Raw genomic sequence first — 22833 nt, 5'->3', positions numbered from 1 at the left:
TAATGGATGTTTTCAGGACTGGCCAACTTTGTGGATAATTTACCTGAAATTATCACTAGACTGATCTTTTCACTTATCAAAGTATGTGGTGGGTTAATTTTAAGGAGGTTATTTAGCTGAACTGAGCGATCAAGATGAAAAATGAATTCTGCTGTAGTTTGGCTAAGTGGCAGACTGTTATTTTTTAGAGAATACCAAATGTATAACACATAAACATGTACCACCTGCTAGTGTTTCTAGGCACATGTCTGGCTAACCTGTCAGCCTTGGCAAATCTGTCAGCCTCCGTATCATTCTTTTCTTCACTATTCATGAACATCTCTTGTTCCCACCTTCCAGTATTAGCCAAGGTTTTTGTTTGCTTTTTAAATTTTGGTAAAGAATGTGGTTCTGGAAAAAAAAGGGGGGGGGGGGGGGGGGAATAAAAATATGGGAAAACTGCATTTTATAGTTATGTATTTTTTAACAACCTAGCCAGTGCTGATAATGAAAAAGAAATCTTTTGATGATAAACTTACTAGGTAAGAAATATTGGCAAATAGTAGAGTATCAAATTATTATTATAACTGGCAACTCTGAAGCACTTGCGTAGCTCTCACCTCAAAATACTGTACCAACAATCATTCCTCATCATAAGAGACATATAAAATTTGTAACAACCAGTTGAGTTTTGACCATTAGCACCAACTCTGATGAAGTTCTGTGTAGTGGAAGTTTAATCTTCTGAGGGTGACACATTCCTTAGAGTTTCATAGCTGATGAGAAGAAAGACCAGACAGAAATAAAGAAAAAACAAACAAAAGTGTAGAAATTAACAAAAAACAATAAAAAAAAGATACAGTATATAAAAAATTAAGGGCTAAGGAAAAGAATGTAAAACAATTGATGTTTAATTTCCCTCTTTCTACAGGATTGTATTCTATTGTAAAAGCAGGTAATTAAATTAATACTAAATTAATGAGCTACTGTTTCACCACTGTAGCTACTGTACCTCTAAAATAATTGTAAATTCCCCCAGCTGTTTCAATCTGGTTTAAGGCTTTATAATCCTGAAGCAGATAACCAAATTGCTGGCTTTCCTAAAGAATTATAACGTGGTTGTGTCTGAAAGCTATCGAGAGCTTTAAGAAGTGATAACAGCATTTTTCATTGGCTTTAAATGTTCCACATTGGACCTAGGATCGATTAACCACGACTTACTATACATGCAGTTACTTCAGAAGCATGCCTGTGCTTCAACCATGTCTTCATCTGTATTTGTTTTTCCTATGCTCTCACTAAGCTCAGTTTTTAAGTTTGTTTTATTTTTCCAGAGAGTATCTGCCTCCTGGTTTTTCATAAACTATCAGTATCATTTTGTTCTTCTTGCAAAATCTTTTTTGCCTGGTTTCAAATGACACTGTCTTTTGTGTCTGCTCAGTGCTTACTAAGCATCCGCAGCATGCTAGCTCTCCAGTAGTCTAGGCACAGGTCCTTCTTAGTCCAACGTCATTAAATTTTCTCCACTGTTTTCCCAAATGAGCTGGATCACAGAATCCTTAGAGTTGGAAGGGACCTCAAAAGATCATCTAGTCCAACCCTCCTGCAAGAGCAGGGTAACCTAGAGTACATCACACAGGAACTTGTCCAGGCGGGCCTTGAATATCTCCAACGTAGGAGACTCCACAACCCCCCTGGGCAACCTGTTCCAGTGATCTGTCACTCTCGCAGTAAAGAAATTTTTCCTAATGTTCACATGGAACCTCCTATGCTCCAGTTTACACCCATTGCCCCTTGTCCTATCACTGGACATCACTGAAAAAACCCTAGCTCCATCATCCTGACACTCACCCTTTACATATTTGTAAACATTGATGAGGTCACCCCTCAGTCTCCTCCAAGCTAAAGAGTCCCAGCTCCCTCAGCCTCTCCTCATAAGAGAGATGTTCTATTCCCTTAATCATCTTTGTAGCTCTGCGCTGGACTCTTTCAAGCAATTCCCTGTCCTTCTTGAACTGTGGGGCCCAGAACTGGACACGGTATTCTGGATGCGGCCTCACCAAGGCAGAGTAGAGAGGGAGGAGAACCTCTCTTGACCTACTAACCACACCCTTTCTAATGCATCCTAGGATGCCATTGGCCGCCTTGGCCACAAGGGCACAGTGTTGGCTCATGGTCATCCTCCTATCCACCAGGACCCCCAGGTCCCTTTCCCCTTCACTACTGTCCAGCAGGTCAGCCCCCAACCTGTACTGGTACATGGGGTTGTTCTTCCCCAGATGCAAGACTCTACACTTGCCCTTGTTGAATTTCATCAAGTTCCTCTCCGCCCACCTCTCCAGCCTGTCCAGGTCTTGCTGAATGGCAACACAGCCCTCTGGTGTGTCAACCACTCCTCCCAGTTTAGTATTATCAGCAAACTTGCTGAGGGTACACTCAGTTCCCTCATCCAGGTCGTTGAGAAAAATATTAAACAGCACTGGACCCAGCACCAACCCCTGAGGGACTCCACTAGTCACAGACCTCCAGCTAGATTCTGCCCCATGGACCACAACTCTCTGCCTTCTTCCTTCCAACCAGTTCTTGATCCACCTCACTACCTGATCATCAAGCCCACACTTCCTTAGCTTATCTATGAGGATGCTGTGGGAGACAGTACCAAATGCCTTATTGAAATCAAGAAAAACCACATCTACCGCTCTACCATCATCCATCCACCTAGTTACTTGCTCATAGAAGGCTATAAGGTTGGTCAAACATGACTTCCCCTTGGTAAAGCCATGTTGGCTGCTCTTAATGACCCCCTCATCCTTGATATGCCTAGAGATGGTGTCAAGAATAAGTTGTTCCATCACCTTTCCAGGGATGGAGGTGAGGCTGACCCGTCTATAATTACCTGGGTCCTCCTTCTTGCCCTTCTTATAGACTGGCGTGACATTTGCCATCCTCCAATCCTCAGGCACCTCACCTGTTTCGCACGACTTACCAAAGATGATGGAGAGTGGCTCAGCAATGACCTCCGCCAGCTCCCTCAGCACCCGCGGGTGTATTCCATTCGAACCCATCGATTTATAGGTGTCCAGATTACTTAACTGATCCCTAACCCAATCCTCATCTACCAAAGCAAACTCCTCCTTTATCCTGACTCCTTCTGTGGCTATGGGTCCCCCGGGGAGAGTCTGCAGGAGTAAAGACAGAGAAGACAGAGGCAAAGAAGGCATTCAACACCTCTGCCTTCTTTATATCCTCTGTCTCCAGGGCACCCACCTCATTCAGCAGTGGGCCTATACTGCTTCTTGTGTTAGTTTTATTCGCTATGTATTTGAAGAAGCCCTTTCTATTGTCCTTGACCCAACTTGCCAGATTAAGTTCCAAAATAGATCCAAAATAGATCCAAATAGATCCATAAAGATAAAATAGCTGTAATAACATTAAGGCTTTTGGGCCTTTTTGCTAGGCAAAATCAAAATTGCTAGGCAAATCAAAACAGGTCTGACACTGTCACAGGAGGTCAGTAGTACATCTGTGTTATGGGTGGCCTATATCATATCTCAAAGTCTGCTGTCAGGACTTACAAGTATCAATGTTAAATTAAAAAACAGTAGTGCTGCTTGTGCTGGTTTCTGGTTTTTGGTTGGGTTTTTCTGTTTGTTTTTTGGGTTGGGTTTTTGGGGAGTCTTTTTGGTTTTTTTTTGTTTTGTTTTGTTTTTAATGCTAGAACCTTTTCTTTTTCTTATTCAACCGTAATATCCTACTAATCTCTGCATGTTCTGTCTAAAAATAGGTATGCTTTATTTTCCACAGATGAAGTGGTCAAAGGCAGGGAGAAGGCTATGACCTTGTTCTAGTGCTAAGACATAAAAGTCAATACCTAGATTGGAATTCTTCTCACCTACTTCTAAACGTAAACAAAGTAGGTGTTTCTAGCTGAGCTGGGCACTCAAAGCTACCTTTATGATCAGTGGAAAAAGTAGGCACTTTAAGTATGTGATTCATCTGATATTTTAAGCATCTATTCAGAATGAGGTGGATCATGTTTTTAAGTTCATTGTTGACTTAATCTCAATTAACAGGAACGTAGGATGGCTATAGGTGACTCGGTCTTAATCATCAGAATGTAGGATGGCTGTAGATGAGTGAATTTAGACAGATGACTCCCATCCCCACACTTCTGAGCATTTCAAATCATCAGTGAATGTCATGTGAAATAGTCTTTTGAAGGCCTACTCTTATTCCAGCTTCTTTATGTATTTGGACACAGGGCTTTGCATGCTTTCTGGCCTTTTTCCCTTGGAGTGCTTTATAAAGATCAGCCTATTTGGTAACAGCCTTAAAAACTAATTGGCAGTTAATAGGAGAATTAATTGATGGGCATCTGCTACGTATCTATGATCTTAACTTTGCCTGACCAACTTTGTGACTGCTTGAGTTTTGTTTACATAGATGATGTGCATGTGATCTGGATCCTACAGTTTTATCTTGCTTCTAGTTCCTCAGCAGGGTTTCAGTTAGACCAGACCTACTGGCTTTTTTCTTTCACCATTTCACCATAATCTGTACTGTATCTTGAGCTCTTCAGGGAGTGGGCTGCAAAGTATCCTCACATTGTCACATATTTAGGACAGTTCTATAGACACTGTGTTGGTGAACAAAGAGAGAAGCTGTCTGGATTCTGGAGAAAACCTGGACTAAATAAATGTCTCTAAGGAATTTGCAAGAATTAGCTGACCAAAAAATAGCAACATGTGGAAATTTTGTGACATCTGACCAAGACTGATGTCTGAGCAATTAGAAAAGCAAAGTAAAAAATCTAATAATTTCTACACAGATGCAAAGGACCTTTCTGCCTTCTAGTCATTAAAATATACAATGTCCTTTCTTTGAGAAATCATATGATCTAAGTTACTCACTGTTCTGAGAAACAGCATTTTGTTGTCTTTACCCAAGATTCACTTTTAAATTTGTATCTTGGCCTTTGAGTTACTTTGGTATTTATTAGCCCAACTAGCTGTTCTCAGCTATCTGGCACATAAATACATCTGAGAACTTGTTTCTTATTGCAACACAAATTTAGCCATAGTTAGCAGTTTTCCTGAAGGAACACCTTTTGTTCACTTGGTATTTTTCAGCTGGTTGGCATCTTTCAGGAGGGAGATTGCAGAGGCAGCATAAAGAGTATCCTTATGGGCTGAGAGGGGATAGGTTAGTTGTGCACGTTGCAATCTTTATAGTTTTCTCTCTAAATTTAATTAGGATCAAAAAAAGTGTGGTCCATTTTTTTTACAACATTGTCCAGAGGTAACTGGCGAAAAAATACACTCCTAAACTGAAAATTTCACAAATGAGAAGATTAACTTGAAGTGTTGAGATATTATATATTACCTTGGCCAGGTTTTCTGTGTTTTTTGGGTCAGCAATTCACTTCTCTACAAGTTTGAGGTTTGAGAAGTTACTGGGAAAAACATTCTACTATTCCTAGTCCAATGAAGTAAAAGTTAATATGTTTGCACATGAGCTACATGGACTTTTACCTCCTCAATAGTAGAATCCAATTGCTATGAATCAGAAAAAGAAATCTAATGGGATAGATACATGTCTTGTGAGAGTTTTCAAGAGGGAATCAGCAGTTGCCTAACAAAACCTTCTGGTTCACTTAGAAAATAATAGACTTATTCTTTTGTTTGGAAACTCATTTCTTTTCAATTTCATAAAATATGGTGACAATTTAAACTCACTATGTCTTGGTTATAACATATATGTTGCTTCTGCCACTGTGAAGGGTCAGGGTCATGGTATTAATCTGCGACTAAAGCTGTGCAGCTTCTGTGCAGTGAGCATTCTGGATTTTGTGATTTTGTGATGCCTGTGATTTTCCACTGTCTTTACTTACATTAATCTGTATGGTTTACATACTGCCAGGCTGTAGCCAAACGCCAGAAGATTCAGGAAATGGGGCAGGGAATTATTCCATAACTCAGTTATACTTGTCCATAACTCATCTCTTAACAACTTGCAGCTTGTATGTTTTATAAACTAGAATGAAAAATTGGAACTAGTATTTAAACCAAAACAAAACTCAGAGTTTTTAGAGGTTCACTAGCATAGAAAAACTGCCTTGCTGAAGCATATTGTACATATTATAGAGCAGTACTCAGTCTTTCATTAAGCTTTATCAGAATTTGTTTAAATTTTAAGGTATTTTCCATCAGAAAATTACAAAATTGTCTGATTTGAGGGAGTCAAGTTCAACAGAAAATCTGAAAGTCACAAAGCTGTAAATGAAGAATTCTGTTTCACATTTTACTACTTGCTTTAGCTTTCTTGTTTTATAAAAATGCCAATATTTTAATAATATTTTGGGCTGGGGTTCCACTTACTGTTTTTGTTCTAGTAGTTTTTTCATTCCACTGATGAATATTAATGAAATAATTTCTGGTATAACAATAAAGGTTTCTGTAATTTGACCTACTTTCTTTTTGATATCACATAAAACTATTTTGTTCAGTATTTTCTAAAAATATGTTGTCTTGGTATGTTCAGTCTTAATTTTGTCAAGTATATTGTATTTTCTATTCAGATTATATATATGCATAATCAGAAGTAGGGTATTATTATACATAAGAATGACAAAATGCCCATGAATAGCAGTTTCCATTCCTGTTATTCAGTCGTAGTCTTGCTATCACAGACATGCACATTAAAGCATCTATCTAGGACTTAACAAAGTAAATAAAATTAACTTTTAATAAGGTAAAAAAATTTTAGCCATAGCTCTAAACAGATGAAAAAATAATCCTTGATATTGCCATGCAAAGTAAAACAACATTTCATTTTCGCGTTGCATTCAGTCATAGTCAGTCTAAATCCAAATACAAATTAAATAATTTAAAAAACTCCAAGTAGGTACAGTATTTATAGAGATGTTTGTGAGCCAAAAGGTGTATAATTTGCATTTTATGTAGTTTTGGTTTCTCTCAAGAAACTGAAATGCACTATACTGTGATGTTTGTATTTTTCAATGCATGTATCTGTATTTTACTACAGATTGGGCAACACATTTGGAATCATCTTCTTTATAGTCCTGTTAGTACTTTTATTGCTTGTGCTTCAATAATGCTTTTAGGTTTCAGCTGAAAGTTGGAAACAAAGATACTGGGAAAAGGCATCTAGCCAGTAGCAGGCAGGAATTTTGTCAAACGCTCCAGGACCACTGGTGTCTTGAATCCAGGTATGGGGCCTTTCTCATAAAGCCGTCCTTTCTCTAGCATCAGTTGTGACAATTCTAAATTCTGATACAGGTCTCTGCTCTAGGAAGATCAGTCCAAGTAGTATAATTATGCTACATATCACATCAGAGGGTTCAAGCAAAAGGAAAGAGGAAATGTGTGCTGTAAAGAGATCTGTACCAGGATAGATATTGCATAGGTCTCCTGTACAGTCTCAGCTATCTGAAAAGCTAATGTTTCTGCCTGGTGGCAGTTCATCTGCAAAAACTTCAATAGTGTTTACCCTTTCCCGAGATGACTCTAGAGGAAATTTTGTATCTTTCTTTCCTAGCCTACTGAATTGAAATCATAGTTTCAAAATTTAAAGTTTTGAGTTTACTAGGAAGGGTTATAATTTGAATGGGACATGTGATATTGAAATCTTAAGCCTGTGTATTTTATTATCTATCTTCTGTATCTGTGATCATACATACCACAGATCAATCCTCTTTTTTTTTAAAGAAGAGAAGGAAATATTTGGTAAGTTTAATATTTCCAAAATCTCATGGTAATAAAAATCCATGAATATATCTAATAGAAAACAGGGCTAAAACCAGAATGCAGGAGGTCATTTAGCCCACCTGCTTGCCTCCAAAGCAGCATCAATTCTTTGTGTGTCTTCTGGACAAATATTTCTGTAACTTTCCTATGGTGGAGATTTCATAACTGCTGTAAGCCATTATTCCAAAATGAAAATATTCTTACCATTAAAAAAGTTTATCTAATATCTAGAATAAATCAGCCCTCATGCCATTCAATCCCATTATTTTTTTTGTTTTACCTACAATGGACGTGGAAGACAGATTATTGTTTTTGTAGCTGTTCCTTAAACCACCACCTTGTTCTCATCTCTAGAGTAAACAACACCAGTTCTGTTTTTCTGCTTAGATCATACTTTTGAGATATTTTGCTGTCCCCTTCTGATCTTCATCAAATTGATCACTATCTTTTCTGAGGCATGATACCTAGAATAAGCATGAGTACTTAAGCTGTTGTTTTATTAGTGCCAAAACAAATACGGATGATTTCTTCTATCTTACAGGTTACAAATATTGTTATAAGTCTCTCTGTGAAGTTTGTCTTTTTGTCTGACAGCACTGTGGTGTTGATAGGCAATATCTATGTTGTGTTCCATTGTTAACACCAGACTTTTCTCTGAAGTTCTGCAAACTAATCACGATCTTTGGCATCAGCCAGTTCTCTCACTACCATAAAGCAGATTCTGTTAAGGTCAGCTGATATGAAACAATCTTAAGTTTTCTAAGTATTTACTGAATAGTTATGTCTTTAGCAGAAGCAGAGTGTTTACTACATCTTCATTGACATTAATGGTACATTATTAGAACACAGTAAAGACTAATGCATTAATAAAAGACCCATTAATGTTTTTAGCTTTCTTGGTTTCATTTGTTGAACACTTGCTATTGACTAGGTTTTTTTCTTCTTGATTATTATGAAGGTATCAATGAAATTATGATTTTAACCTGTGTGTCCCTTGGTAGTTTTATTTTGGTTTGTGCCCTTATATGCTTATGTTATTCTTTTATTTTCATTCTTAGTTATTTGATGTTGTCTTCATTCTCTGTTTCTTGAGTTTCAGCCAACTGAAGGGTTCATGATTTTGCCTAATTAATCTCTTTCTATACTTTCTGGTTTTCATCCTCAATGAGATTTTTGCTTTTGTACTCATTATATAATTTTTAAAAGTCACTAATGTCTCTTCTGAGCTTCCTCTTTGCTTCTTTCCAATTACATCATGCCTTCTGGTTTTCTGAGTTTACCAAACAACAATGGATGAATTTCTGGCCTCCTACTAGCTTTAATTTAATTGCTATTTTATCACTGCCATCTGAAAACGTTGGTTTAAGTGTGAAACATCTTGGGCTACCAACCTTCAAACTTTCCTGACTTTCATTGGGAATCAGTATGATTTCAGCTCCTTTAGGAGGTAATGGCCACAAAATAAGTGCAAAGGCACTTTTTGCCATTTTTTTTCACTATAAAATTCACTTAACAAACTTACAGGGAAAAAAGTTAAATGCTTAAGAATATTAGAATATGTCCCTATAGCTAATTTCCATGTTTTCCTCCTATTGGAACCCTTGTGGCTTGAGAAGCCCTAGTATGACCTTAAATACTATTTTTAACAAATATTGTCATCAGTAGCTAAATGGGTACCTCTTTTCTACCACTGCTGTTGTTGAGGAGCCACCATAACTTTAGATTATAGAATTGTAGAATGGTTTGGCTTGGAGGAGACCTTTGAAGATTATCTAGGTCCAAATGCCCTGCCACGGACCAGGACATCTTCCACTAGGTCATTGGGCAATGTGTGTTAGGCATGCTGTATTTGAACGTGTTTCTGCCAAAAGGTCACAGGAGCAGTATCCAGCATTCCCTAAGATCACAATGAAGAATTTCTGAAGGCACAAGGATTTTTAATGGAGAAAGATAGGACACTAAGAAAGCCAGGGAAAAGGTGCCTGGATGCAGCCAAAAGTTTATGCATCTTCCATCTTGCTGTACATTCAGAATGGACTAACTGATGCATGAAGTCATGTTGGGAGCAATGTTGCCAAATATAGATGTTTCTGGTGGCTAAACCAGTGAGGTCAGACTCACAGATATCAAATGCATATACGATCTTACCATAGTCTAAAGCAGCTGCCTTTGTATACATACATTAAAAGTTTTAACTAGATTAATCTGTTCATTATTGTTATTAGAAAAGTGTTAAACACCTAAAAAGTGAAAGAAATGCAGGCTTTGCTACATGTTCTTTATAGCTTTGTAATTGCCAGTGGTGAGCTCTAGTATCAGGAGAGACATTACAAGTACATTTGCACAGAAGATGTTTTACTGATAACATAGCATTGATATGGTTTATTTTAATTTAATTTGTGGATATATATGTTAAACCACTGTATGGGAAGAGGGGCACATTTTAAACTAAGTCTGTGTTTAATTTCAAGCCTTAAAATTGATTGTTGATCTGCCAGTAGAGTTTATTTTGCATCCAACATATCAGATTTCAAATGGTGTAACAACATGATGCAGATTTTATGTCAACTTAATGGAGAGGTAACTATTTCCATGCATGTTAAAACCTATGCTGTAAGTACTGCAAGACTTACTGTAATGATAGCTTCAAGAAACAAAAAATAATTGTTGAAACCATCAGTAATATTTCTTATTTTGTAGAACTGATGCTTCAGCACATATGAAAAATATTTTATTGTGGTTTTACTTTAAAAGCACTTAAAGTGGTGCATGCATTTTGAAAGCTGAAAAAATGAAATGCATTTATGTATTTTATATGAAGTTCTATTTCTTGTTGAATAGAAGAGAATTTAAAGTGATTTATTTTTTAAAAATCTGGTCCATATTAGGTGTCATATGCGAACCATTATACATGTAAAATAAGTGAATTATGAATTACTATGTTATGTATAAATGTAGATTCACTGTAGGAGAAACGACCCTCAAAAGAAGACATGTTGCTTGTCAGATTAGTGATACACTTCTTACATTTATGTCAAATAATAAAAAGGCAAGTTTTCTCTTTAAGCACCTATTGCAAAATTTTTATAATACAAAGCGAAGTAAACCTCAAAGTCTATGCTATATGAAAAGACCACAAATTTCATAAAAGAACAGCTGTTAGTCCTTTGAGCTACAGAATATTCTGTGTAGTGTTGTAATCATATCTTATAGATTATTTTTTAATAGACTTGAGCTTGATGTGTGTGGATAAGCTAGTTTCTCCAGGGAGACAATGTTACAATATTATATTCCTAGGACATGTTTTCAAAATACGTTCTTAAAGCAAGACACGTTTCATTTTCTTCTGAAGTCAAGATGATAATGAAGATTAAAAAAAAAGATAACATAAAAAAATCGTAAGAATCTTCCTTTAGGACACTATATGTTGCAGATGTTAAAAAAATTACTCTTATATTTAAACAGTTTTCTGTGGGGAAATTTTGTGGAAATCTATTGTTACAAGAAGTGTAAGTAAAAATTATCTATGAAGTGCCATCCTCATACACTTTATTGATTTATCAGAAGTGTTCCAACTGATGTAAGTTACTGAACTTTATGAAGTATTTTTCTCACATTCTTTTTGGCTGTATTTTCTCACTTACAATTCTCTGCTACATTTATGGTATCAGTTGAAGAGCATGTCAAATTTAAAGCCTTTTTTTACTGTATCTGTCCTACTGTTCCTGTTTAAATTTAAGAAATATGCTGCAAAACTTCTGCTTTTGTTAGATCTTCTTGTTTCATATTAGCAAATATTATTCAGTTTTTTAATATTCTGTATTTCAGTATGCTGTGTACAATTCAGCAAAATACTTTCCTCTGGAAAGGATTGTCTCAAAGTTCTTTACAGTTTCAGAACTGTAATTTGAAAGAGATGGACTTAGGATGGGAGCCAAAGCTTCCCTGGAATTCCAGAGGCATGTGGGAGGTGGATATTGTAGTTTAATTTACTAGGTGCTCGAAGTTGTAACTTCCACATTAGCACCAGTTGGCATTGCTCATGCACTCCAGCTTCTGTTGTAGCTACATGGTAGCACAGCCCTTTTAATTTCTGTGCAGCTGGGTTCATCCCCAATTTGATTAATAGGAAATCTATACTACAGCTTCAAAAGTATACATTGTTATCATGTGGTTTAACTTTCTGCCTACCATAGGGTGTATTCTTTGATCTTTTTCTTGCTTTTAGTCTAGTAGCTCTGACTGAAATAGAGCTCATCTTTTAGAAAAACTTCCAGTCTTGACTGAAAAATTTCCACTGCTGGAAATCTTATCCCTCTATGTAATTTATTCCAAAGAATAATTAAGCACACAATAGAAAGCTAGCTCTTTACTACTCATCTAAATTTTAGTACCTTTAACTTCACATCAGCAAACATCTGTGCTAGACTGTAGAGTTCTCTGTGATCACGTGCCTATCCTCATGGATTTATTTATTCATTATGAATAAATCATACCTTAATTTCTTTTTAATAATCTAAACAGTGCTTCTCATATTTGTCTTAATGCAACAATTTTCCAGGCTAAAAATAAGTTTTATTTCTCTTTTCTGAATAATCTCCATATTTTCACTTTCCTTTTAGAATGGTATAAAGGAATTTTCTACACAGAATTTCAGTAGTAGTTGCACAAGTCCCTAAAAAGAGATAATACCTGTGTTCCTATCCAGTACTTTGAATTATACATCCCAAAATTCATCTTTTAATCAAATGTTACATTGTAATTTCAAGTTCATATTCAGCATCCCAAGTCTTTTTATATGCTCTGGTTTCCAGGATAGAACTCCTACATTGAGCTATATCCTGTTTTCATTATTTCTAAGTGTATGACCTTTAAATTAGACATAAAAGAAACTGTTTTGGGCACATCAAAAGATAACGTATCCCAGTAACCTGACTGCAGCAGGAAGTGTGACAGAGTGATCAGGATGGAAGTCTTCTGTGGTTAAAGCTCATCTTTTGCACTCCAGATTACCTGCCTTCTGATTTCCACAAATGTGGGAGACTTGACTGCGTAACTTACAGTAGTGTGAAACACTGTTCATATTCTACCAAGGCAGAAGAAACCCAGGACCCTAAATGAATGCTCAGGGTGAAGTAAGAACACACAACTTTCTGCTACTTTCTAATTACTTTCTAATACTCTCCAAGCTGCCACTTGTTCTTAGCTCAGGGAGTTGAAAACTGAATGAGATACCTAAGTTTTTACTGACCTTCGGTGAAAACTTTTAACTTTCATGCAGAATCCTTTTGCAACTAGTTCTACTAGTCTGTTACCTCATTTAAAGAACCAAGTCCTTTTTTATATTTTCAACCTCAATCCTACTATACCTCATTATTAAAAGAGATTATATCTGTATTTAAAGAGACATTGGACAGTCAATACCTGCCTGTCACGCTCAGTGCCATCCCTGACACTGTAGACCTCTGTCATACCCTTTTAGGCGTCTGTCTTCTAGACTGAAAATATTTGGATTATCTTTTCTGCTCTTTGAAAGTTTTCCAGTGCTATAGTAACCTTACTGAAACTGGGGCTGCAGAACTGCATGAACTTTTTGAGGTATATGTGAACCCCAGATTTCTTCTGTCATATACTGACGTTATCTGTTCACTATTTTTTTCCTAATATTCCATATTGGTTTTATTTCCGCCTACCCTAACTTCAGGATATCATTTCTAATTTTTAATGGACAGCTGAAAAAGTATGATTTCATCTATGGAGTTAAGATAATTTTTTTCTGATGTGCCTCATTTCTCATGTGCTGTTTTATTGCCCTCTTAGGGGGGCAAGTTCTTCAACAGTTTGTCACAGCTGGGCCTGAATCATAATATCAATAAGCTTGATCACATAACCAGTCTTTCAGGATGTTTATAAGTATGTTGAATTGTGTAACTTCAACATAGATCCATGGAACTCCACTAACTCATATCCCTTTATTGAACTGAGTTTTTGCTCCTATCCTCAGTTTCTAACTCTTTAGTCATTCTTTTCAATCCATGCAATGACTTTTCCTCTTATAACATTGTGGCTTATTCTCCTTAAAAGCTATCAGGGAGGGCCTTTGTAAAAATCCTTATGGAGTTCAGTTAGACCTATCAACTAGCTTGGTAAATTTTGAAAGGATCTGATAAAAGATCCATGGTGACTCTCATATTGTTTCAAGAATATCGTATTTAGACAGATGTCTGCTAATTCTTTATTACAATCTACCAATTTGTCCAGCACAGATATTTGCTAAAAGGCCTTGGATAACCCTTGAACTCTCTTCAAAGTTGACATCACATTTTTTGTTTCCCAGGACATTGGCAACAGGGCAATTTGAAGTGAAAGGGTAAATGCCACTTTTACTGAATCAACTATTTTACCATTTCCTTTAAAACTCAGTTGAATACTGTCTAATAATGGCAGTTTGTTACTCTTCACAATGTCAGAGTTTTTTAATAAAAATTTCCTACAGTGGCTTCAGTTTCAGAAAAATCCTCTGAAATGTCCACAATAGAAGATACACATTGGAATCACTTTGGTTTCTTCCAGAGTGAATACCAATGCAAAGAATGCAAGTAGCTTCTCTAAAATGTCTGTATATTCATTGTGTGTTCTTTTGCTATCTGCAAGACACTCTTAGAAAACTCACAATACTTGACTGCCTAATTTACTAGACTGCTCACAGCAAGCCGTATTAGTTATTTGTCACACCGTGCTATTCTTTCTCCAATCTTTGTGCCATTTCCAGACATAATCATAGAATCATAGAATAGTTTCGGTTGGAAGGTACCCAAAGTATCATCTAGTTCCAACTCCCAGCCATGGGCAGGGATAACTTCCACTAGACAAGGTTGCTCAAAGCCCCATCCTCCTGGATGTGAGCGCTTCCACATATGGCGCAGCCACAGCTTCTCTGGGCAACCTGTGCCAGTGTCTCACTACACTTTCAGTGAAGAACTTTTCCCTAATATCTAGCCTAAATCTCCCCTCTGTCATCTTAAAGCCAGTAATTCTATTTCCTATCAAGTCTGTGTTACTTAACACCATAGAACTGAAATGCTCTAACATGTTTCTTATTTAGTAGTAGTTTAACTAGTACTGTTGAATAGACTATGTTTTATATTAAATGTGTTTACTCATTTGTTTATTTTTTTATTTTAGGGAGGTAATCCAACAGCTACTGTGATTGCGCTGTGTTCGATGAAAGATTTCAATCTGGCTCAAGAAACTTGTCAGATGGCCATCAGAGACATTGGATGTCTTGAAGTGTTAATTAATTTGCTTGATACGGAAGAAATTAAATGTCAGGTAAGTAGCTTTGTCAAATAGAGCAATGGATATGTCTTTTCTATTAGAATATTTTTTCAATTTCCAAAGTTATATAGTATAAAGAAAATTGATTTCTTTTCTTATTTCTGTATTTTCTTGATTTAAAGGATTAAAAAAGAAAATCTGTTTCTTTAACTTTCAGTTTCTTTCTTCTGATTCAATTTCACAGATAAAATATTTTAGATAGCCCATAATTTTAAATAACTTTTCTGTTTGTGTATACTTAAATAATGTTTAACTTGTTATTTTCCATTATTTAGATCGGTTCATTAAAAATCCTGAAGGAAATTAGTCAAAATACCCTGATCAGGCATGCAATTGCAGATCTTGGGGGCTTAGAGATTATGGTGAAAATATTGGACTCTCCGGATAGAGAACTAAAATGTCTGGCAGCTGAAACAATTGCTAATGTTGCTAGATTTAAGCGAGCACAAAGGACAGTTAGGCAGCATGGAGGAATCAAGAGACTGGTAAGCAGACATTAAAATTTATACCCTTTTCATATGCACTTTTTTGTTCAAAAAAATGTGTGGTGTTGTATACATGATTCTTGTGGTAGTCTTTACCAGAATTAAAAAGCAGTATAATATCAAACTTTCCTGTAGATAATTAAAAAATTGGGTTTTTTAGGTTGGGCTGTTGGATTGTGATGCAGTGGGATCAACCAGTCTAATACCATACCAAGCAAAAGATAGTGAAATGGCACGTTGTGGAGCTTTGGCACTCTGGAGCTGCAGCAAAACCACCAAAAACAAAGCAGCAATCCATAAAGCTGGTGGCATTCCATTATTAGCTAGATGGCTCAAATGTTCACATGCAAACATCTTAACTCCAGTAGTGGGGACGCTACAAGAATGTGCCTCAACGGTAAGTAAACACATGGAGCTGCGTTATTTCTAAACATTAAAACAGTTGGCTACTAAAAGGAAGCATGCTTTTGACTTAAACCAGGCCAATTACCCATCTGGAAGTTGATGCTTTGTGTGACCAAAGTGCTTTGAGAAAGTCACAGCTTGTAATGAAGTAAAGACAACAACTTTTTTTTTATTTAAAAGGCTGGGAGTTCTTTGTGAAAGAAAACATAAGGAAATGAAATCCTTAACCAGCTTTATTTTTCTGCTGCTTTTTTTTTTGTTTTGTTTTGGGGTTGGTTTTTTTTTGTTTGTTTGGGTTTTTTTTTTGTCATACTTGACAAGTTTGGCAACTTAAGATGCTATATTCTGGTTAATCAGTACATTTGAATTCTGCAAAGCTAACCTGCAGGTGTGGCCAAAAAGATCCAATGCAGTGCAGGACAGTATGGTTTTCAATGGCCTTGTGAATTGGGTAAGATGACATCTGACCAATTGCAAAAAGAAGAAAGCAATATATGTGATTTTTTTACAGATTGCCTTGGCAGGTTTCACAGGTCTGAGTATATTCAGTTTTTAAATTTGAATACAAGTAGTTTGTACCATTGCCACATAAGATGAGTGGTTATTTTTCTTTTTCTGGACTCTTACTTGACATTAAGGTGAAAATTATACTTAAGTTCTCTTGATGAATTTTAAACATGGAAGACATGACTTTTCAAAAGATTTTACATTTTAAAACACTTTGTATTTTCAAAATTAGCTTCCTGAAACTGCACAGGTTTATGCATGCTCCATGAGACAGCAACCTGATAGATTTTAGTTTCAGTAAGTCTGTATTGAGAAGGAGAAGTTTTTGAGATTTCTTATTTGGCTGAATTTGGAAATAACACTAAATGGATCTCTTACACAAATGTTTTCCCTCTCTTAAATAATGGTCCCCTGTTACAATGCCTGTGGGTTAAAATTTGGAAGAAAAGGTCATGAAAAAAATTAATTCTCAGAACAGTTTTCTAACCTTGCTCTAGTAATACACCTGTTGAAGGGAGTGGGTATTTCATGATCCCATTTTGAAGCATCTTTTTCTTCCTTGGCTATGAGCAGGGAGTCTGGACACCTTTCAGAATATACTGAATTCTGTTTAAGCCAGGTGGGTACAAAATCAGCATTGCAGCGCCTGGTTATAAATGTGATTTGAGCACTGCAGAGAATTTATGTATTTGATTAACTTAGAGAATAGAATAGTTATTTTCAAAGCAATGCAGATGACTTGTGCTGAAAATATAGTCCAAGGCTTCTCAATATCAAAGCCTAGAATTGTAGCACTGTATTATTACTGTGACTAGTATTATTAACTGTTAATATTCAGGATTTAAAGATGCAGTTTACCTTTTTAGCCAACTTACAGACTTGCAATTAAGACAGAAGGAATGATTGAGTACCTTGTGAAAAATCTGAGTAGTGAACATGTGGAGCTTCAGATGCACTGTGCAAGTGCCATATTTAAGGTAATTTTGTTGTTATAATCAGTAGATCAGTTCCACGATTAGCCCTTTGTTTTCATGTGGTTGTCCATTTTAATATTTCTAGTTTTACTATTTCTCTAATGTGTTTATAAAAATGTTGATGGTCTTTGGGTAATTCATGAGAATATTTTAGCTGCATGTTTAATATTGTAATTAAATTCCTAATTGCTCTTCTTGTGTACAAGCCCTAAATTGCACAGGTAGCAATGGAGAGAGGTAGGGCATACAGTGCAAAGAGCTGCTTTATTTTTTTAATGGATTTTTTGCTCACAAAGGGGACGATGTGACAGTATAAGGACTGCTGCATATATTGGAACAGTTGCTGTCAAATTCTCTTGGTCAGTTGTTAGCATATTCAGATACTTTAATATAATATTTATGTTTTCTTCTGTATTAGCTTTTACTAGTTGCAACATAATACACCTAGCTTTTGAAGAAATAATTTTAACATTTCACATTGTATATATATTTCTTGTACAGAGTGCAGAAGATAAAGAAACACGTGACCTGGTTAGACAGCATGGAGGTCTACAGCCACTGTCTGTTCTGCTTGCTAACTCTGAAAACAAACAACTTTTAGCAGCTGTGACAGGAGCAATCTGGAAATGTGCAATCAGTGAAGAAAATGTGGCAAAGTAAGAATTTAATTTTACATTATTATGTTTTGATTTTATGGGCCTCTGTAGTTTTCAAAATTGTTATGTCATGACTCTTCAAAAACATACTTTAAAATATGTTAGGCTTTCAGCTCTGGTTTCATAGTGCCACCTGACCTCATCAGGGTACTGTGGAGATAGATAGCATTAAGTTCCTAGCATCTTAAGAGTCAATGGGGACAGTTGGTGCCTCAGTTAAGATATAGGGCACTGAGTCAGGAGGGGTACTAGCACATACTAAATGTTTAATACATAGATGTATCTCATATCCCCACTCTCTCTGTAGTTTACAAACCAGGACCACTGCTGCATGGTAGAGAGAGTAGCTAGCACACTTAGAGTTCACGTTTTATGTCAATAGAGATAGAGCAAATTATCCCATTCTAGGGTAGATATCTAATACACATTAGGTTCATCTACTTTAGAAATATATACTGTAATCTAAGATAATTAGCCCAGACACCTCTCTCCTTGACTACAGAAGGTCTCAGAAAAGTATCTCAACCTGTACACCTAACTTGCAAATGAGTGGAATTAACTGATGAGAGTCTATTGTAGGTACCTACAACCTCTCAGCATCAGGGTCCTGAGTGATTATCTGAGAATGTGACAGCAGGAGTTATCACCCTCTGCCTTTCATGGAACCGCTTAATGATTGAGAGTTCTCAGTCTTCTCATCTAAAATTGATGTATCATATTCATTCACCATACTTAAAAAAAAAAACCAAACAACCTGCTTCACTGGAATATATGCTAGGTTTCCTGCTGAAGTTATGCTGCTTTGTACAGATGGATGTAAGATTCATAGGCTGGAGTGCATATCAGTAAAAGGTAACCTCTCTCTGCAGCCCTAATTTTAGTGTACTGCGCTGGACTAGCATATATGATAGATTACTGATGGATAAAAATCACAAAAATTCTAGTAATAAAGGTTTATAGTCTGGCTTTTTACTGTTCCAAATGAGTTCCCAAGCTGTTGGTATACAAAGCCATGGTCTTTACATACTCTGCTGCTTTTTGCATTCTTGATTGCACAGTAACCTGTTTTTCAGAATGATATATTCTTTTCTGTGGGCTTTGGGTACCTGCACAGAGACATCCTGGTTCTGGATCAGTAAGTGATGAGGTAGACTGAATGGCTCCCTCTGTACTAGTAAAATAAATTGGGCCAAACCTTTCAGGGTTAAGGCACTACGTTATGTTTCTCCATACTGTTTAACTTTTTATGACAGTCCCTTACACAGTTTGGCCGGTGCCAGCAAGTGCTCCTCCAGACAGTGCCCAGACACTTCTTGGGAACAGTGCAGGCAACAGCTTGTTTCCATTAGGCAGAATGGGTGAGGCCACCCTGAATTGTGAGGGTAAGAGATTTTAGCCATATGGATGTTGTGTTGTGCTTGTTCTCCTCAGGGCTAGAGAATGAACCCCTGCCTTTTTTATTTATTATACTAATAAATAGCTGTAGCAAATAATTCTGCCAAATTCAAACAGATTTTTGCTGGGCTACTCATACATCTTTGGCAAGTACTTGAAGCTCCACAAAGGTTACTACCCAGGCATAGCTCCAGGCTTGAGCTGAAATCATGTATCATGTAGTGCTGAGTCTGAAGCAGTAAACTCTACCCAAACTCAAGATGGGAGGGCACTGCAGGACAGGGACAGAGGATAATATGAGAACACATAAGTAGATTTAGAGGGATGAGCTTGAGTCTGGCATGAAGCTAGAACTATCAAACCCTGCTGGTTCATGCATGTATCTTCAAACTACTCTACGGTATTTCCTATACCTGAAGTACATTGCTGAGATGTTCCGACTCATCAGTGAGCTGGTACAGGTGCCTTGGACTAGCTAGCTCAGATTCTGGTTTGCTTGCAAGCGGCCGTACTGCTTCTGGACACAAGATGGCCCGAGCCAACATCTCTGTCAGAGCATAGCCTGCCCATTGCAGAGCCAGCTCATACCATTCCCTCTGTGAAGCAGCGGATGTGTAACACAGATAAAGTAGCCAGAGAAAATCAGAGTATTTTTTTTAAATTGTTTTAAATTGTGGTTTTTTTTTGCTACTCTTTTTTCATGCTGTTGATGTTTTCTTTTGAAAAAAAGAGATATTTCCAAGTTATAGCAAACAGAAAAATTTCTCTCTAAGGATGGACTTGGATGATAAAAAATGACAGTTCCTTATTCCTCAGTTATTCTAATACTTATACTGATAAACCAGATTGGAAAGATTAACTTTTATTGAAGCAGTTCTAGTCCTGCCATCAAAATATAAAAAATATTGTATCTTCTGTATGAAAGAAAAGACACATGTACAACTGGTTGTTGGGGCTGTTCAGCCAGGAGAAGCGAAGGCTGCGTGGTGATCTCATAACAGCCTTCCAATATCTGAAGGGCACCTACAGTCCCCCCCAGAGAGGAACTCTTCATCAGGGACTGTAGCAGCAGGACAAGAGGTAATGGCTTCAAAGTAGAACAGGGGAAGTTCAGGTTAGATATAAGGAAAACGTTCTTTACTGTGAGGGTGGTGAGGCACTGGAACAGGTTGCCCAAGGAGGTGGTAAATGCTTCATCCCTGGCAGTGCTCAAAGCCAGGCTGGACAGAACCTTGGGCAACGTGGTTTAGTGCGAGGTGTTCCTGCCCATAGGAGGGGCATTTGGACTAAATGATCTTAAGATCCTTTCCAACCCTAACTATTCTGTGATTTGACGCTCCAGGGCAGCCATGGTTGCAGCGATCATGAGGTGGTCGTATTCCTGATCCTCAGGACAGTGAGAAGAGCGTGCAGCAAGCTCACTGCCCTGGACTTCAAAAGAGCAGACTTTGGTCTCTTCAGGAACCTGCTTAGTAAGGTTCCATGGGATACAGCCCTAGAGGGCAGGGGGGCCCAAGACTCTTGGTTGATATTCAAGGATCGCCTGCTACAAACTCAGGGGTGTTGCATCCCAATTAGAAGGAAGTGCAGCAGGAGGGCCAGGAGACCTCCTTGGATGGATAAGGAGCTGCTGAGGAAAATTCAAAGGAAAAAAGGAGGCTTATAGAAGGTGGAAGCAAGGACAGGCAGCCTGGGAAGAATACAGGAATATTGTCCAGGAATCTAGGGACCAGGTTAGGAAAGCTAAGGCCCAGTTAGAATTAAGTTTGGCAACGGATGTAAAAGACAAGAGGAAGGGCTTCTATGAGTACATAGCAAATAAAAGACAGACTAGGGACAATGTAGGCCCCCTCAGGAGCCTCTCGGGAGAACTGGCTACACAGGATTTGGAGAAGGCTGAGGTTCTGAATGACTTCTTTGCCTCGGTCTTCACTGGCAAAGGCTCTGACCACACAACCCAAGTCTTGGAAGGCGGATGCAGGAACTGTGAGAATGGGAGACCGTAGGCCCACTGTAGGAGAGGATCTGGTTCAAGACCATCTTAAGAACCTGAACACACACAAGTCCATGGGTCCAGATGAAATCCATCCGCAGGTCCTGAAGAAGCTGGCGAATGAATTTGCTAAGCCACTGGCCATCATCTTTGAGAAATCATGGCAGTCAGGTGAAGTTCCTGATGACTGGAAAAAGGGAAAATATAACCCGCATATTCAAGAAGGGGAAAATGGAAGACCCAGGGAACTACAGAGCAGTCAGTCTCACCTCTGTGCCTACCAAAATCTTGGAGCAGATTCTCCTGGAAGGCATGCTAAGGCATATGAAAAACATCAAGGTGTTTGGTGACAGCCAGCATGGCTTCACTAAGGGGAAATCCTGCCTGACCAATTTGGTGGCCTTCTAAGATGAGGCTACAGAACTGATGGACAGGGCTAGAGCAGTTGATGTCATCTACCTGGACTTGTGCAAAGCATTCGACACTGTCCCACATGACATCCTTGTCTCTAAATTGGAGAGACATCAATTTGATGCATGGACCACTCGGTGGATAAAGAACTGGCTGGATGGCCGCACACAAAGAGTTGTGGTCAATGGCTCAGTGTCCAGCTGGAGACCAGTAACAAGTGGTGTCCCTCAGGGATCGGTGTTGGGACCGGTCTTGTTCAACATCTTTGTCAGTGACATGGACAGTGGGATTGAATGCGCCCTCAGCAAGTTTGCCAATGACACCAAGCTGTGTGGTTCGTTTGATATGCTGGAGGGAAGAAATGCCATCCAGAGGGACCTTGACACGCTTGTGAGGTGGGCTGATGCCAACCTTATGAAGTTTAACCATGCCAAGTGCAAGGTCCTACACCTGGGTCGGAGCAATGCCGGGCACAGCTACGGGTTGGGCAGAGAAGTGATTCAGAACATCTCTGCAGAGAAGGACTTGGGGGTGTGGGTCAATGACAAAATGAACATGAGCCGGCTTCAGTGTGCACTCGCAGCCCAGAAAGGCAACTGTCTCCTGGGCTGCATCAAAAGGAGCGTGACCAGCAGGTCAAAGGAGGTGATGCTGCCCCTCTACTCTGCTCTTGTGAGACCTCACTTGGAGTCTGTGTACAGTTCTGGTGTCCTCAACATAAGGAGGACATGGAACTATTGGAACCAGTCCAGAGAAGGGCCACGAGGATAATCAGGGGACTGGAGCACCTCCCATATGAAGAGAGGCTGGGAAAGCTGGGGCTGTTCAGCCTGGAGAAGAGAAGGCTGCATGCAGACCTCATAGCAGCCTTCCAGTATCTGAAGGAGGGCTATAGCAATGCTGGGGATGGACTCTTCATTGGGG

General features: G+C 38.1%; 1 protein-coding gene across 1 annotated transcript in view; it reads left to right on the top strand.

Moving 5' to 3' along the window:
* The window catches only part of ODAD2 (outer dynein arm docking complex subunit 2), a 93066-nt gene that overhangs the window by 19402 nt on the left and 50831 nt on the right, over nucleotides 1-22833 (top strand). Inside the window, 5 exon segments of the mRNA XM_057432802.1 lie at nucleotides 14931-15077; nucleotides 15359-15568; nucleotides 15729-15965; nucleotides 17347-17457; nucleotides 17956-18110. Of these exon segments, the coding sequence (XP_057288785.1) occupies nucleotides 14931-15077; nucleotides 15359-15568; nucleotides 15729-15965; nucleotides 17347-17457; nucleotides 17956-18110 (860 nt within the window).

Source organism: Pezoporus wallicus, unplaced genomic scaffold (assembly GCF_028554395.1).
Source record: "Pezoporus wallicus isolate ANWC-B61680 ecotype Strahan unplaced genomic scaffold, APGP_CSIRO_Pwel_v1 scaffold_2584, whole genome shotgun sequence".
Taxonomy (NCBI): Eukaryota; Metazoa; Chordata; class Aves; order Psittaciformes; family Psittacidae; genus Pezoporus; species Pezoporus wallicus.
This window is presented reverse-complemented; position numbering and strand designations above follow the sequence as displayed.